This window comes from Tarenaya hassleriana, unplaced genomic scaffold (assembly GCF_000463585.1).
Source record: "Tarenaya hassleriana unplaced genomic scaffold, ASM46358v1 Cleome13, whole genome shotgun sequence".
NCBI classification, from domain to species: Eukaryota; Viridiplantae; Streptophyta; class Magnoliopsida; order Brassicales; family Cleomaceae; genus Tarenaya; species Tarenaya hassleriana.
This window is the reverse complement of record NW_010963495.1, coordinates 21,614-35,974: the sequence shown is the minus strand read 5'-3', so window position 1 is coordinate 35,974 and position 14,361 is coordinate 21,614. Positions and strand designations below refer to the sequence as shown.

General features: G+C 39.5%; 1 protein-coding gene across 1 annotated transcript; it reads right to left on the bottom strand.

The window, feature by feature from the left end:
- Positions 1 to 52: 52 nt before the first annotated feature.
- LOC104807157 (callose synthase 5) lies at positions 53 to 13,290 on the bottom strand. The gene is made up of 44 exons (XM_010532300.2): positions 13,209 to 13,290; positions 13,045 to 13,076; positions 12,185 to 12,383; positions 11,983 to 12,083; positions 11,324 to 11,445; positions 11,078 to 11,174; positions 10,856 to 10,966; positions 10,634 to 10,762; positions 10,457 to 10,549; positions 10,093 to 10,184; positions 9,835 to 9,961; positions 9,579 to 9,716; positions 9,419 to 9,495; positions 9,247 to 9,325; positions 9,043 to 9,168; positions 8,844 to 8,958; positions 8,279 to 8,613; positions 7,705 to 7,757; positions 7,531 to 7,591; positions 7,367 to 7,448; positions 7,224 to 7,273; positions 7,023 to 7,109; positions 6,557 to 6,679; positions 6,382 to 6,476; positions 6,209 to 6,293; positions 5,977 to 6,137; positions 5,448 to 5,571; positions 5,018 to 5,112; positions 4,800 to 4,917; positions 4,541 to 4,692; positions 3,988 to 4,097; positions 3,771 to 3,896; positions 3,620 to 3,688; positions 3,232 to 3,421; positions 3,018 to 3,129; positions 2,817 to 2,936; positions 2,621 to 2,736; positions 2,442 to 2,525; positions 2,200 to 2,312; positions 1,888 to 2,117; positions 955 to 1,767; positions 806 to 856; positions 539 to 724; positions 53 to 442 (listed from the first exon to the last, which is right to left on the bottom strand). The coding sequence occupies exons 3-44, from the start codon at positions 12,375 to 12,377 to the stop codon at positions 212 to 214; spliced, it is 5,772 nt and encodes a 1,923-aa protein (XP_010530602.1). The 5' UTR covers positions 12,378 to 12,383; positions 13,045 to 13,076; positions 13,209 to 13,290; the 3' UTR covers positions 53 to 211.
- Positions 13,291 to 14,361: the final 1,071 nt, after the last annotated feature.

Here is a 14,361-nt window from a genome sequence, read left to right as displayed (position 1 = left end):
ATCACCGAATTCTCAAGTGTAACAAAAGACCGCAACATAAAAGAATCACTCATTGGTAATGAAGAAATTGGGGTAACAATGTAGTTAACGTAGAAATTAGTCCAGAGACTGATTAGCTTAGATACAAACATTGATGCTATCACATTTTAGCAAGTAAATTGGTTTCTTGGTAACATTGTTATGGTATGGAAGATGAGGAGAGTGCAAAGTCTCATTTCTGCTTCTTTCCACCGGCGAGGATACGCTGGATCTGAAGGCCTCTGCTGAAGGCTTGATTGAAGAGAAGCCTGGTCTGGAACTCGGAGACGAAGGGGAACCAAGCGAGCACTGCAACTGGCATGAATACCGTCACTCCCATTATGTACTCGTACCCTCTCGCCAGTGCCTTCACCGACCCCCACATCCCCACTCCCTTCATCATCGGCCTTAGTACTTGTGATATCTGCCACCACCCCAACAAAAACAAAAATGATGCCCACTTTATTATTTTCCTGATAATGAAAAGGCATTCTGTTGTTTGGATGTTGGATGGCGTTACCTGGAGAAGCGCCCATCCAGTCGGTAGGAAAGCGAGAAGGCTCTGGAAAATGTCTCCCACAGTGAGCTTTAGGAAATGGAAGAGCATTCCCAGGATTACCACAAACCCTATGAACAGGAATAGCTTCAGGAGCCTGAACATCAGCTGGAAATCTGCACTGAACTTCTTCCTCCCCATTGACACTATCTGCACATGTTGAATCAATTCAGTCTCTCATATGTAAACACACTGTGGTTCGTATTGTATTTCAGGATCGGGATAACTGACCTTTAGGATTATCATGACAGCGACTATGACAAGCCATGATAGACCATAAACCTGCAAAAAAAAAAATTGATAGCATATCCTAAGGAAGACGTGTAGCTAGAAAGCTCAAGTTGACGGGAGGGAGATGAGATGGTGGTGCTATTACTTACAATGATACTCTGCTGTTTACCCATTCGGCTTTCTCTGGTCAGATTGAGATGGTAGACGATCCCGTATTGGTAGATAAAGAAGCGGAATGAGAGGATGAGATCCCAGAACTTGCCAAAGAATCCCGAGTGTTTAAGATGTTCTTGTTCTTCGTCCCACCAGGATTCCCAGCTCTTGTTCGCAGGGACTCCAATCCCACCTCTGCTGTTGATCCACTTCGACCAGTCATCCCAATCGTCCACAATCTTTTGCCACTCAAATCCCGAAGGGTTGAAGAGGAAAGGAGAGAACAACCAAGAAGCTACCAAAAACCAGGTCGATCCCATCACTAGCACATAAGCTACAGAGTCCACTGCCGCTTGCCCGTAGAGTCTGTAACATATCAGCAACATCATAAGCTCCAGCCCTTTCACAAAGTGGCTTCTTGAATACATCCTGTAGTTTTCTGCAAACTTCTCGTGCTTGACCACGAAGCCACGCCCAGTTGCTCTGTACTTGGCGCCACCGTGTAGGATCGTCCGTCCATAGTAATGAACCTTTGTTCCAAGGGAGAAGGTGAAGAAAACGGGTGCTAACTGAAGCTGCATGATTATTATCTCACCGATGGCCGTCCTGAATCCCCTCTCTAGTCCAATCTCCATTACCATTGGAAGTGTCATGAGAAAACCTAATTGGACAAGGGACTGTGAAGCCATGGCTGCTTTAAGAGAACTTTCTCCCTTTGCCGATGCGTACTTAACTATTGCCTCCTCCACTCCGCTCAATGATAAGTAAAGTCTCCCGTACAAGAAAGCATATACTGTGAGGACAACAATCTGTAACACAAAGAATCGGTTTAGCCATTTGAGGAAGAATTTTCTGCCTACGAATGCAACTGTTCATGGTAGATTTAAGCTTGACATCCAACCATAGACCTGAAGGTGCGAAGTTATTACCATTGAACTGATGTAGAGGCCTATTGTTGTGAAGTAAAACGACATCATGCGGAAGAAATCAAACCGATGACCCAATCTATAGAGATCCCTGCTCAGTGTTTGCTCCCCGTTACCACAAGCAACCTTGGCTTCGAATAGGGAGATCTGGTTCAGACCAACATCTCGGCCTTTACCTACTTGAATGTACTCATGGTGAGTGACATTACCACGCCTCAGAGTTGAGTTGAAACCTATAAGTACATGAATCGAGTGATGAGAATGGGACAGACATATTTCCTAAAGTAGGAAGTTTCTCCCTGGAGAATTTGGTACCAGCAAATATATCTTCACTGAGATTTATGCCGCGTGATGCTTTGCTGATGCCTCCACGAGTTATGTGGAAAATTCGATCAAAGACATCAGGATGACCATAATGGAACCGAACCCTGAAATCAGAAGAAAAAGTCTCCACTTGTGTTATTTACGTGTATTAGAAAAGAAATCACACCCTTCTGAATCACACCCTTCTGGTATATATGTATTTGACAACATGGGAGAAGAAAGACATGACATACTTCAAAGGACTTGCGAGAACTCTCTGACCAATTGTCACAAAGCTCGTTTCCTGATTGGACATAAACCAAGCTAAAGAAGAAACACTGCAGACACATGCCCAAAAACATATAATTAGCAACTAAATGAATAATGTTTCACTGAACGCAACCAACAAGAGAAAGAAAAAGATTTCACATACCTGCCAGTGAAAATATGCTCTCTGAAACCGAGAATAGTGGGTGGGCGGACTCCATGGTCTTCGTTGAATTCTTCAAGTAGGTTTCTCATTTTTAATGCTTCTTCCAAGTAATTGTCCTGTAGAGTACTGCGGTCATAAACCCTTGCCCACATAAACTTAAACTAGACTGCAAGAAACGGTTTCTCGTGTTATATACCTGATTCATATCAATGGCCTGGAGAGCTTCTCCTCTTGTGAAAATGATAGCATGGTTTTGGTTTTCTGGTTTTCCTTCTCCTATTTTTGCTGGACCGGGCAATTTTATACGGTAGATTTCCTTAAAAGAATATAATATGAAAGTTAAAATATGTTCATCTTGAAGAAATTATGTTTAGATTTTGAAATAGTAATCAATCACCTGATCAAGATTATCAACAGCCTTGACAAGAACAGAGAAGTACACTCTCTGCACTTTTCCTACCTCTCGTTCCTCAACCTCGTCAATGTATGCCACACGGAGCGAAGGGTTGCTGCAGGATTAAGATGTGCAAAAGATAATCATCCAAAATGAATTCATGAAAGTAGGAATTCAGATTTCTCAAAGACTTGAATTCGGCAGATAGAGAACGTACTTAACCATCAAGTTAAGGATATCAGTAGCTCGGCGATCTCCGCTTCGCTTCTGATTTCCATAGTTCTGACAGGTCGCAACATAAGTAAACTTGAGGTCTGCTATCGCTTCTAACTGAGCAAATAAGGATCTCTGACTTTTCTTATCCTCTTCAGGTGGGTCGGAAATGGCTTTGTAACCTCCCAATATTTCTGTATACATGAGAAAACATAGGTCATAGCTTGAAGTTAGATGTGTCGTATATGAAAAATGAGTAGTTTAATTTATTTCAAACATTGATCAACGTTACTTCATTCGTTTTGTTTTAGGATCGTTTAATTGGTTCATTTCTCTTGAACTTCTAACAAACTACCTTTAGTTCAGCATATGATAAACAGTTATGCATTCACCTGATTCATTAGCCATGTCAAGAAAAGCCTGAAGCTTTAGTGCGCGTCTGTAGTACATCATCCCTCTAACTGCAGCATAATAGTTTGTCAGTAACAGAAAAGTACATCAAGAAACTATATATGTAGTTACCGCATGAAGAGTATAATTTACCAGTTCTTAAAAGAGTTTGTCCCCTCAAAGAAACCCAATGGCGAAGCTGCAAAATGTTTTCTTCACTCTCCCACACACCGCCTTCGTCTTTACAACCGAGTCGCTCCAAGAAGTGTGTCCACTCATCTGAAACAAGTGAACAGAACCAGTTACCTTGTGGCTGGAGAAGTGAACAAATCCTAAGCGAGGTCTGACGTGAGATCTTAGTGCTCCATACCTGGGAAAATCTTTTGCAGATAGTATATAACTGATATACCATCTTCATTCTCCATTTCGAGGTCATTTTTGGAGTAAACAGTCTCCTCGCTATAATAGGGAGTCAGGACACTGTAAATACAAGACAAAAACCCGTGAGTTAGCTAATAACCGAGAATCCCCTGTCTCTGGTTTGTGATAGCTTTCTTCTCTCCTTCCTCATTAACAACCCAATGTGGCCAAGAAAGGTTTGCAACCACTTGACAGGAATAGTAATCAATGAAGTGAGATTTGGCAGGTTGCTAAAGATGAGTAACACTGAACTCGAATTAAAAGTTAATTTAGCTTCAAGGTGATCACTTAGTGGGAAACAGGCACGCCTTCTTAATTGGATTATTTAGAGGTGGTTGGAGTCAAATACAAAAGAGTCCATAATAATTTTGTGAAATGGTTCAATTGCTAAGGAGTCTATGATGAGAAATATTTTATGCACATTGGACCAGCATCCAGCTTGTGAAAGAAATATCATCCTACAGGGGCAGATATTTTCTAATGATGATGAACAAAGCAGATACCTGAAGGAGAGCATATTTCGGACTCGAGGAGCACGTGGCATATCCATAAATAGCGAGTTTGTGAAGAATGCGATCCTTCTTCTTGCTTCAAGGTTTGTTGGCACATCCATGGCAGATTCTTTGACAGTCAACAGTAGATGAAGGCGTCTTATCTACAACAGAAAGAGACCATGACATAATAGAAAATGTTACAAAACAATCACATTGAAGGCAGAGGAACCAAAATATTGCCGCTTCAGATCACAATTTGACACTTTACCTGCTCATCCCATTGAGCTGTTGCAGGTGGAGGGAACAGTATAGCAGGTTTTGCATCAGTACCAGTAAAAAGTTGCCTCCCAGATTCCTTGTTAGTATGACCAAGTTCTACCAATTCACTGAAAAGTGCGGCAAAAATGTGGATGCTTGTGTGTCAACAGACACACACATAGGGAATAAACAATCGTTTTAGTTACTGTAACAATATAATCCACTGACCGGTTCTCGTTCAACATCATATCACGAGTCACTACTTCCAACATATCTTGCAACAACAGCACCACTCTATCTCTTTTGGATGGATCGGCGTCTTTCTGCAGCATCATAGTTTACACCATACTTGAGCTTTTCAGATGATTGACAATGCACAAAGTATTAGATTGTACGAATGAGATCCTAACTTCTATCCTAAAACAATCTGAAGTGAGCATCAGCCCTCCTTAGTCCATTACCCCCTCAGTAGTTAACTCTGCAGCCTACCTAGGGGTTCAGAGCCCCAACGTTTATAGTGACAACAGGCCTTTGGAATCCAGCAGGTGGATATTTTGGGCTAATATATTCAACCATCAACTCGAGTATCGCAATGCTCTATGTTAATGAACAACCACAAAACCGTAACAAAGATAACGCTGGTGTGTGGTTAACTTACCAAGATACCCACAAGCTCCACAAACTTATTGCAAAGAGCAGGTAAAGGAGCCATTCTGAAATTCACAAGAAACGCGTTCTTCGAAATGTTGCTCTCCACCTCTTTTATAATGATACCAATGATCCTGTGGCATGGTACCTTTTTTGTTAGCATCATTCCAGTGATCTTACAAAACTCAGCGGTAAATAAAAAATATTATGTCCATTGAAGCTCCAATTTGCTAAAAAGGAAGGACATTTGTCAAAAGGTTACACAAGAAAGGAAAGACACTACTTTGGAGTTCATAACGTGGGGAAATTTTTTCTGTGCAGCATCAGCAAATGAAGTAGGGAGAGGATAGAGGAGATCCATATGAAAAGACGTTCAGATTAGCTGGTAGTTTGAGGAAGAGAAATAAGGTATATTTCTCGAGTAGTTTCCTATGGTATGATCTTTCAAAGTGTTAAAACAAATGCTCGCCCGGTGAACACTAATTGTGAATCAGGAAAACTTATTTAAATTAAGAAAAAATATTAATACAAACACCTACCTTTTCTCATTTTCCCCAATAACCAGGCTATGAAGAACGTGCTTGAAAGATTCGTAGCATTCAATCACAGCACATTTCATGTATTCATCAGCACATATGCGCTTCCAGAGGTCAGAGTCTCTTGTTCGAAATTGTGCTGCCATATCCAAGGCAATTGGTATCTGTAAGGAACAGCAAACTTTAGAAAATAAAAACCAAGTATTTGCCTGTGCTTTAAAAGAAAACCACGAACCTTGCTTGCAAGCAAAAATGGTGGCCACTGAATTAATTTCAGACTAGGGTCTGAAGTATAAGGAACAAGCAACAGATCCATTTCCCTGATTAAAAGAAGAGTGCAGTTTAGTCTTTCAGTGCTCGGGAAAATGCAAGTTCATAAAGAAGAAAGAATAATAGTTAAGTTGTTACCTATCACTGATAATATCCTCTTCACGGAAACTGCAAATTATTTCATTCCATAGTTGAGAAAATTTTGCCGCTTCAGTTCTTCTAGCTGCTGTGACCTGCATACACGTAAAATTTAGTTGATGTATGGCTAGCTTCTTCCAGTATGCCTTTTAGCAATGGAAAAATATATCCTGACCTCGGCAAATCTTTTTGATAAGGAGAAACCCCTTCTCCTTGTCTTATCAGAAGGAACCAAGTACGTATTAAACGCCCCAGGTAAGGACTGGAACCTTGACCTCAGCATTCCAAGTGTTCGTATCTGTGGGCAGGCAGTAGAAGACAGGCGAGTTACTGGGAATAAATATTTTCATGCTGAGTATTGTTATACAGAAAGCATTAATTCTTGCACAAAGGAACAGGGCAAATAAATTGATGAACAATGTGTTGCAGTAAAAAAAATACACTGAGAAGTTTCAGCATTGTATATGGAAACAGTGACACAAGCTAACTGAGGGAGTGGATAATTCACGGGCTGTGATAAGAGCCATTTAAAAGAAGCATCTAAAGACTCACTTACGTCTTCAGCAGACCGATAAACAATGCTATTATCAGTTTTAAACACCAAGTAAAGGAGCCTAAGAATAAACTCAGAAAGAATGTACCTCTCCCAAACGATCAAAGGCCCCAATGACACCACCACAAATAGTCGAGAAAATAGCATACCAAATTTGAGTATCCATAAAGTAAACCTACAGCCAAAATCATAAGAAAACATAATATAGCCATGTATTTGCTGAATAGTCCATTTAAATGGTTGGTTGTTGGAAGATATAAAATTGTGCAAAGGACATGTTAAGGCATACCATTATTACTGGTACCCAAAGGGCCACAACTGCTCCATAGTTGTGCTCAGCTGCAAAGAGAATCAAACATTTAGCAAAGTCCAAATACTAAGAGCACTGAGAGAAACTAAATGCTAAATGAAGAGCATAAGAGGCAATAACACCATTAGGGAAAAACTCGTGCCACTGGTATTTTACATGGCGAATGCTCATTATTGCATTCGTCGGCTTCACTAAAGGCCGTATCTGAGAAACAAGGAAGAAAGAAAAGTATTAAAGCAGAATCAGAACTTAAGCACCGATTTCCCTATATTTTACAGTATCAAACCTGTAGAACGTAGCTAACTGCAAACTTGCAACCGAAGAGCAACAGCCAGAAAAGTGTATACCTGAAAATTCCAATGCAATGAAAATATTAACTCAACGATATTGAATTAGAATGTAAAACTTCATCCTTTTGGCTCATTTGTTCACGAGTACCGTTGCCGCTCCATAAACTTACTTTATGAGTGCAATTTGACTCTCATGCATCCCCCTTCCGATGTAGATTCTTGGCTGCAGGGAAGAAAATGGAACATCAGCGAATGAGAACGGAGTGTTGAAAAAATATTTATTTCATGCATTCCCCCTTTCATATACATATATAAATAGCTCTCCAGCAGGACAAAGGATAGACCTCAAATTTTAAATGTTCACTCTCAGAAAGTTCCTAGCAAGTCTTCACATGGATTAGCGGATGGCATGTATTAACTAAGTGAACAAATAGTATGAGACTTAAGTATGGCAGAACGAATCCAGGAAAGTGATTTCATCATTATTTTTGCTGGTCTACAAATATTCAGGTAACCGTACAATTAGGTGCAGCTGAGAAAAATTTAGCCAAATATGCAAAACAGTTCATTTTCTAGCCGAAAATATATGACTGTTTGAAACAGTAACCAGTTATTTGCGAAGAATATTATCTATGTACTTGAAACTATAATCCTGCACTGTATATCACTCCAGTACAATTGCAGAATAAGACTAATTAAGAACTTACTAAACATACTACAGGAGAAAGAGAGAGTTCTTTGTACCTGTGACCACCACAAAAGCAATCTAATTATATGCCAGTCCGAGTTCTCGATCCAACGCCGAAGCATTGGGAAAATGAACATGACAGCCGCCAGCACATTTGGGAACAAGTACAATGCTACAGCCATTATATAAAGAGGCGGAACACCCTTAACTTGCGGAAGAAATGACAGCCAAGATTTTATCTTCCCAGGAGCGAAAGACACAGACTGAGCATAGCAAAGAGGGAGAATAATGCACCAGGCCAAGCTAACAATGATCTTGAGAATATTTCTCAAGACATCAGTAAATCTCCATCTGTGGAATCCTGGGAAATTCAGAACAACGTCCAGGACACCTAGAATGAAACATAAAGCAAGATAAAGATAAGAATGCTTCTTTACCAAAAAAAAAAAAAAGATAAGAATGCTTGATAACGTACACTGTAAGTTTTCTATTACAGACAACATCGTCTATAAACAAGGTTAATGTAACACAACCCTTCTGAGATTTTTCTTACTTACGGGGACTGAACAGGAGAGATTCCAGTAAAAAAAAACCGAAAATTTGTTTGGGAAAGTGGCGTACTTTGAAGAAAGCGGAGAAAGGCTGCTGTGATGAAAACACTGGAGAGAGCATATAGAACATCTTTTCGTATGATATCTTTCAGATCTATCCGTTCAAATGCAAGAATGATCAATGCCTGCATTTGAAAAGTTAAAAATATCATTATATAGAAGGCAGATGTGACTAAAATGCGTGAGTATAGATCTTTCAATTTGCTTACTTGGAGGGCTAGTAGGTAAAATGTCCAGAGTCGGTCAAAACTGTGATATATGTGCCAAAATGTCCGGGTTTCAGTGAAATTTGATTTCCCAGTTCTTCCAGATTTTCTTGGTAAAACCTTTTTCCCCTGTCAATTAAATCAACAAAAACGGATTAACCACAGATTTAGTTTACAGAATCAGCTACTAGAAATTACAGTAACTACCTGCACTGTATCACGTGTTGATTTGAAAAAGTCTCCATCATCACGCATAGGCCAGCCAAGAGAGAAGCAGTCTGCAGACCTACATTTCAAGAAAGCAGCAACATAAAATGAAATGAAACAGAAAGATTTCCTGGACCAAGTAACAGTTTATTGACACCGATTCTATAAATACCAGAAATATTCATTCAGATCATCATAATTGGACCAATCTGAGTGAGCCGCCTTCCCATTTGTGTTCTTGTTTGCTTCCTGATTCATACGGAAATTTTAGTTATGGCATCCACGGGAATAAAACTCTGAATAGGCCATCGACAAATGAATCACTTATTTACCTTTTCAATTACACGATAAATTGGTGTAATGACCTTTCTCAGAAACGCCTCATCATCTCCACCATAAGAAGGCTTAATATTTTCTCCAGTAACAATACTGACGTTTCCAGCCAGGAGACCGTGGAGTTCATATGCCATCTGAACATATATTGGCATGCCAAAAATAAGTTTCAATGTATATTTATGTTGGACACCTAATGTCAGCCAAAAAGATGTCCAGAGATGATATGTACTGAATATCTTCATCCATACTTACATTGTGAAAAATATAGCACAAACATTCTGGCATGAATCGAACATTTGCAGCCTCGCCCCAGATAAGAAGATACAAGCCCATGTAGAGTATTTTCCGTTGTTGCACATCTTGGGCACCTTGTGGAAGTCTTTGCAGAAAGATGTTTCAGTACTTGAATAAGAATACGAAAATCATTTGATAGAAAATAAAATTCAAGCCACTAAGCATAAATATCGGAACAGCTCAATCATTTAAGAAATATGCTGTGCTGCTTCTTACTTCAGACTGTGTTTACGTCCTAAAAATTTGCACCAGTTCTTGTAGTTCTTGAAGAGCTTGGTCATGACGGCATCAACAGCTCTATCATCAAGCTGCATACAGTAAAGAAATTAGGATGTTCTCTGGTTCAAAGCAAAAGTAAAACAGAGACTTGGTTCTTAAACTGATGGTATTGGATCTTCTTGTAAATATGGTGCATGTTTGAGGGGTTGTTTCCCAGAAAAGATTACCGTAGTAAACATGACGATAACAGATTTGATGTAGCTCACTTCAGCCAAGGTTTCAAAATATACTGTAACGCATTCAACTTAAGACTACGAGCTGCATATATAAGCATGTCTCACTCATTAGTGCTCAACATTACCTTATTGAGAGGTTCTGGCTTGGGAGTCAATCTTATGTGATTAGCAGAGAGTAAACAAACAAGATGCTCTCTCTGGTTCCTGACATTGTCTCTCTGTGTTCACCAAAACAGAAAATACTTAAGAACTACATCTAGCAATCAAGTATTGAATTTCTCTCATCCAACCAAAAAACTTGCCTGGAACCCAAACATGGCTCTTAGCCAGTCAAGAAGGTCCAGATTTCCAGATTTCTTTCTATGCTGCTCAAATCCAGCTGGCCAGTTCAATCCACGAGTGTTCCACAGGGCTGCTACAGCGGCCTTGACCTAAGCATGAAACAGCGGTAGAGGTCACTTAAAGCAGAATGAAGGGAACATCCTGCGTAGGACAAAAACAGAGGAAGAAACATTCAATAGTACCTCCTCAAGCTGCATAACAGACTGCGAGGCCCCGGCAGAATCCAGCGGAAGAATGTTGTATGGTGCATAAATTTCATTCTTTTCTTGGACATCTCTAGCAGCTGCAATAATCTACTCAGAAGCACAGACAGCAAATGTTCAGTAAGACTTCCAATTGAATTACTGCCTCAACATATAATGAAAGAGTTGGTGCAATGGAGAAATAGATTTTAAAAAACTAACCTCAGGAGCAACTTCTTCCACTTTCTCACTCTTGTTAACCGCACAGAGCACTTCAAACAGCACTCCAGCCGTTTGATATGCTTTCCCAAGCTGAGCTCTGCAAGAATTTGGATCACATGCCTCATCATAATTAGAATACTGTACTGAATGCCATTGAAATACATACTTCAGCTGAAGTAAACGCATGAATCTTAACCGCCAAAAAACATCTAATATTGTTTGTATAAGCTTATGAACCATAGTCACCTGTCTGCTTGCTCCCCTTGGTCAAGTGCTCTGACATAATGCTCATAGTATTGTTGATAGTAGCTCTCGACTTCCCGCCCATCAGTTTTCTTAATCCTAGAAGCAAGGCTCGAAGCATTGTCCTGAGACATACAGTTTGTCAATATTAAATCAACACAAGCTAGAATCAGCTAGCTTCCAACTCTATTTTCGTAAAGATTTTAAATTCCTAGGATAGGAAATCCAAACTTGGAAATTAAGTTGAAATCTATATTTTGGGAGAGAAAGGGGACTTTTGTCATAATATTAACAAGCACAAGCAGTGACTTGTGTCATAAGTAAGATTAACGACTGGGACAATGGCTTTTAAACTTGGATTGTAGTATCCAATGTGAAAATTCATTCTTAAAGATCAGTATGCATAGAAAGCCAGCGAATATAGTTGGTAGAACTCTCCTAATCTAACTGATTGCGTTGCATTGATAATGAGAGAGTTAGCAGTGTCGTTCATTTTGTCTAAAGTACTCATGATCATGGAATGGCTTGTGAAATCTGGAGCTAGAAGTTCGAACTAATGGTTCTGACTGGGTCCTTGTTTAGCAGAGTGCATTAATATTTGCCAGTCCCACGCATTTGCAGACGAATAGAGCAGAAAAAGAGAGAAATCATGAGATGATTACCCTTTCTAGCCTTTGGAAGAGAAGTGTCTTGAACTGTCTCACACCCCTGCCGCTAGAACTTGGATCCATCCTATGCGCTTTCTCAAATGCATAAAACCGACCTTTACACAAAAAGACGCAGATTTTAGTTAGTGGCCAAATAAAATACACAGAGGGATCATGAAAATGAAAGCTAGAGGCTAAATGGCATCCGAGACGGTACAGAGATAGGCAACACGAGGACGCTCATGTTCAATCTCTGCGGCAATACGAAGGATCGGGGCGATAGAGCCGAGGGAGGCTGGCACCACCTCGTGGTCGAAAACTTCAATTGACACTGTTGTAGCGGCACCCCGAGATGGCCGCCTCATCAGCCCCTGGGGGCCAGAGTCGTGAGAAGTACTGCTCTGTGCCATCTCTTCCTGTGAACAATGAGAGTCACAATTGTCAATTACGTTATCCTAAGCTTCCAACTAAAATTTAATTGCAAATTCGATGGCATACAAGTACAAAGGGAATTCATGTTTTGAATCTCGTGAAAAATGGAGCCCAAAAAAATGGGACTTATTATGGGAAGAGAAAATTTTAAAAAAAAACGAAAGAAAGAGAAGCTGAAGAGATTCATCCCCGTTTGCATTTATCTACATCCAAGAAAAACAAAAATAGATGCATTTTATTAAGTTAAAAACATCGTAAATTTCTAGATTTCAGATCGTGCGTCTAAAATTGGCGGAAAATCATGTCACATAAGCGGGATCGTGAAAAAAAGCCCCCGGTATCTTTTTTTCTCTTTGCAGCTGAGAAAACATTGCAAACAAACATGAACAAAATCACAAATGAGAAAACTTTGAGAAATATGATTAAATAACCAGAACATGAAGAAATAAGGATGAAACGTCAGGCTGAGCTAGAAGCTGAGACCGAAACATGAGCCAGAGGGGGGGAAAACCAAAGAAGCGCACGTTAGATTTGCAAAAAATTTCCGGGAAACCGAACAACCGCAGAAAACAGGAATCTCCGCACCGTAAACATTAACGGCTAGAAAAATAAAATAAAATCCAGAGAAGCAAGCAGAAAACTCACGTCGAATCGGCAGGGCTCCTGGATCGCCTTGCCTGGAGATTTGTCCAACAAATAAACAAATATACAACATCAAATCACAACAGCGATTTTCATTCAATAGATTAAACAGAAACTAGCGCAAGAGAATACAGATTCATCAACAGCCATATGAAGATCATGATCACCTTATGCAGTGACGACGAGACGCGATCTCTCTCCGCGCATGAAAATGGGTAAATGTAGAGATATTTCTAGAGAGAGAGAGAGATATGTATATATATGCATATATACATATATAAATCGATCTGGCGAGCTCAGTTTTTCCGCTATGAAGAGAGAGAGAGAGTTCGAGAATATTTTCAGTTACAGAGAGACAACGGGAATGGGAGGAGAGAGGGAAAGGGCATACACGTGTCGTGATGTCAGTGGCTGGCGAGTCGCCGGCGGTTGCGGCTGCTTCTTCTGAGGAACTAGTCGAAGACCGACGGTCTCACTGACGTTGGACCGATTCTTACGTGTCATAACGTTTGGACCTCCGCCTCCCTCTCCCCGTGCAGCTGTTCTGTTTTTGTTTTCCTTTTTTCAGAAATTAATTTCCATTTGAGCATATTTGTTTTTACAAAAAATAAAAATAAAAATATGTTTAAGCAAAAAGACTACTCCAAGGTATTGATTATTAAGGTATTACTAAAAGAAAATAACAAAATTTGGCATATTTTGATATGACCCGTAAGCTTTGACCGAGATATTGGGGGAAGTATACAAATCACTAATTCATTTTTAAACGTAAATAAATCAGTATTTTATAGAATTTTAATTATGACCTTTTTTTTAACGGTGGAAACTAAACCTTCGAATGTCGTGATAAACCCCCGATTTTACATAATAGCGTGTGACAATATAAAACTCATGCAAATTCGAAAATCATATAATTTTTAAGATTCTATAAATTTAATTAACTCTGATCCATAGTCTAAATAATATATATACATACATATATATTCATATATAATGTACTTATAAAATGTTGAATTTGTAACTTAATTTTCGTCTCCAAAACCAGAGAAATCAGTTCCCACACAAAGGAATTTCTAATATTATAAATATACGTGCATATACACGCGCCTACTTTTCCTTTTATTTTTTGTATGTATGTATGTATGTATGCATGCATGCATGTATGCATGCATGTATGAACTCGCACGAAACCATCTCTTGAAGCATTTTTTATTTATAATGAAATTAAACATTTTTTATTTAACAGTGGGGCATTAAGCCCCCGTTCTCTTATACATGGGTTCACCCATAAATGGGGGCATTCATATCAATATGGGTCCG

What these genes read in the sequence shown, in the direction of transcription:
- LOC104807157 (XM_010532300.2), bottom strand. Translation starts at nt 12,377, where the DNA reads ATGGCACAGAGCAGTACTTCTCACGACTCTGGCCCCCAGGGGCTGATG. An exon ending in ATTGGGGAAAATGAGAAAAG is followed by an intron (nt 5,572 to 5,976) that starts GTAGGTGTTTGT and finishes ACCATGCCACAG; the next exon opens with GATCATTGGTATCATTATAA. An exon ending in CAGTGAAGATATATTTGCTG is followed by an intron (nt 2,118 to 2,199) that starts GTACCAAATTCT and finishes ATGTACTTATAG; the next exon opens with GTTTCAACTCAACTCTGAGG.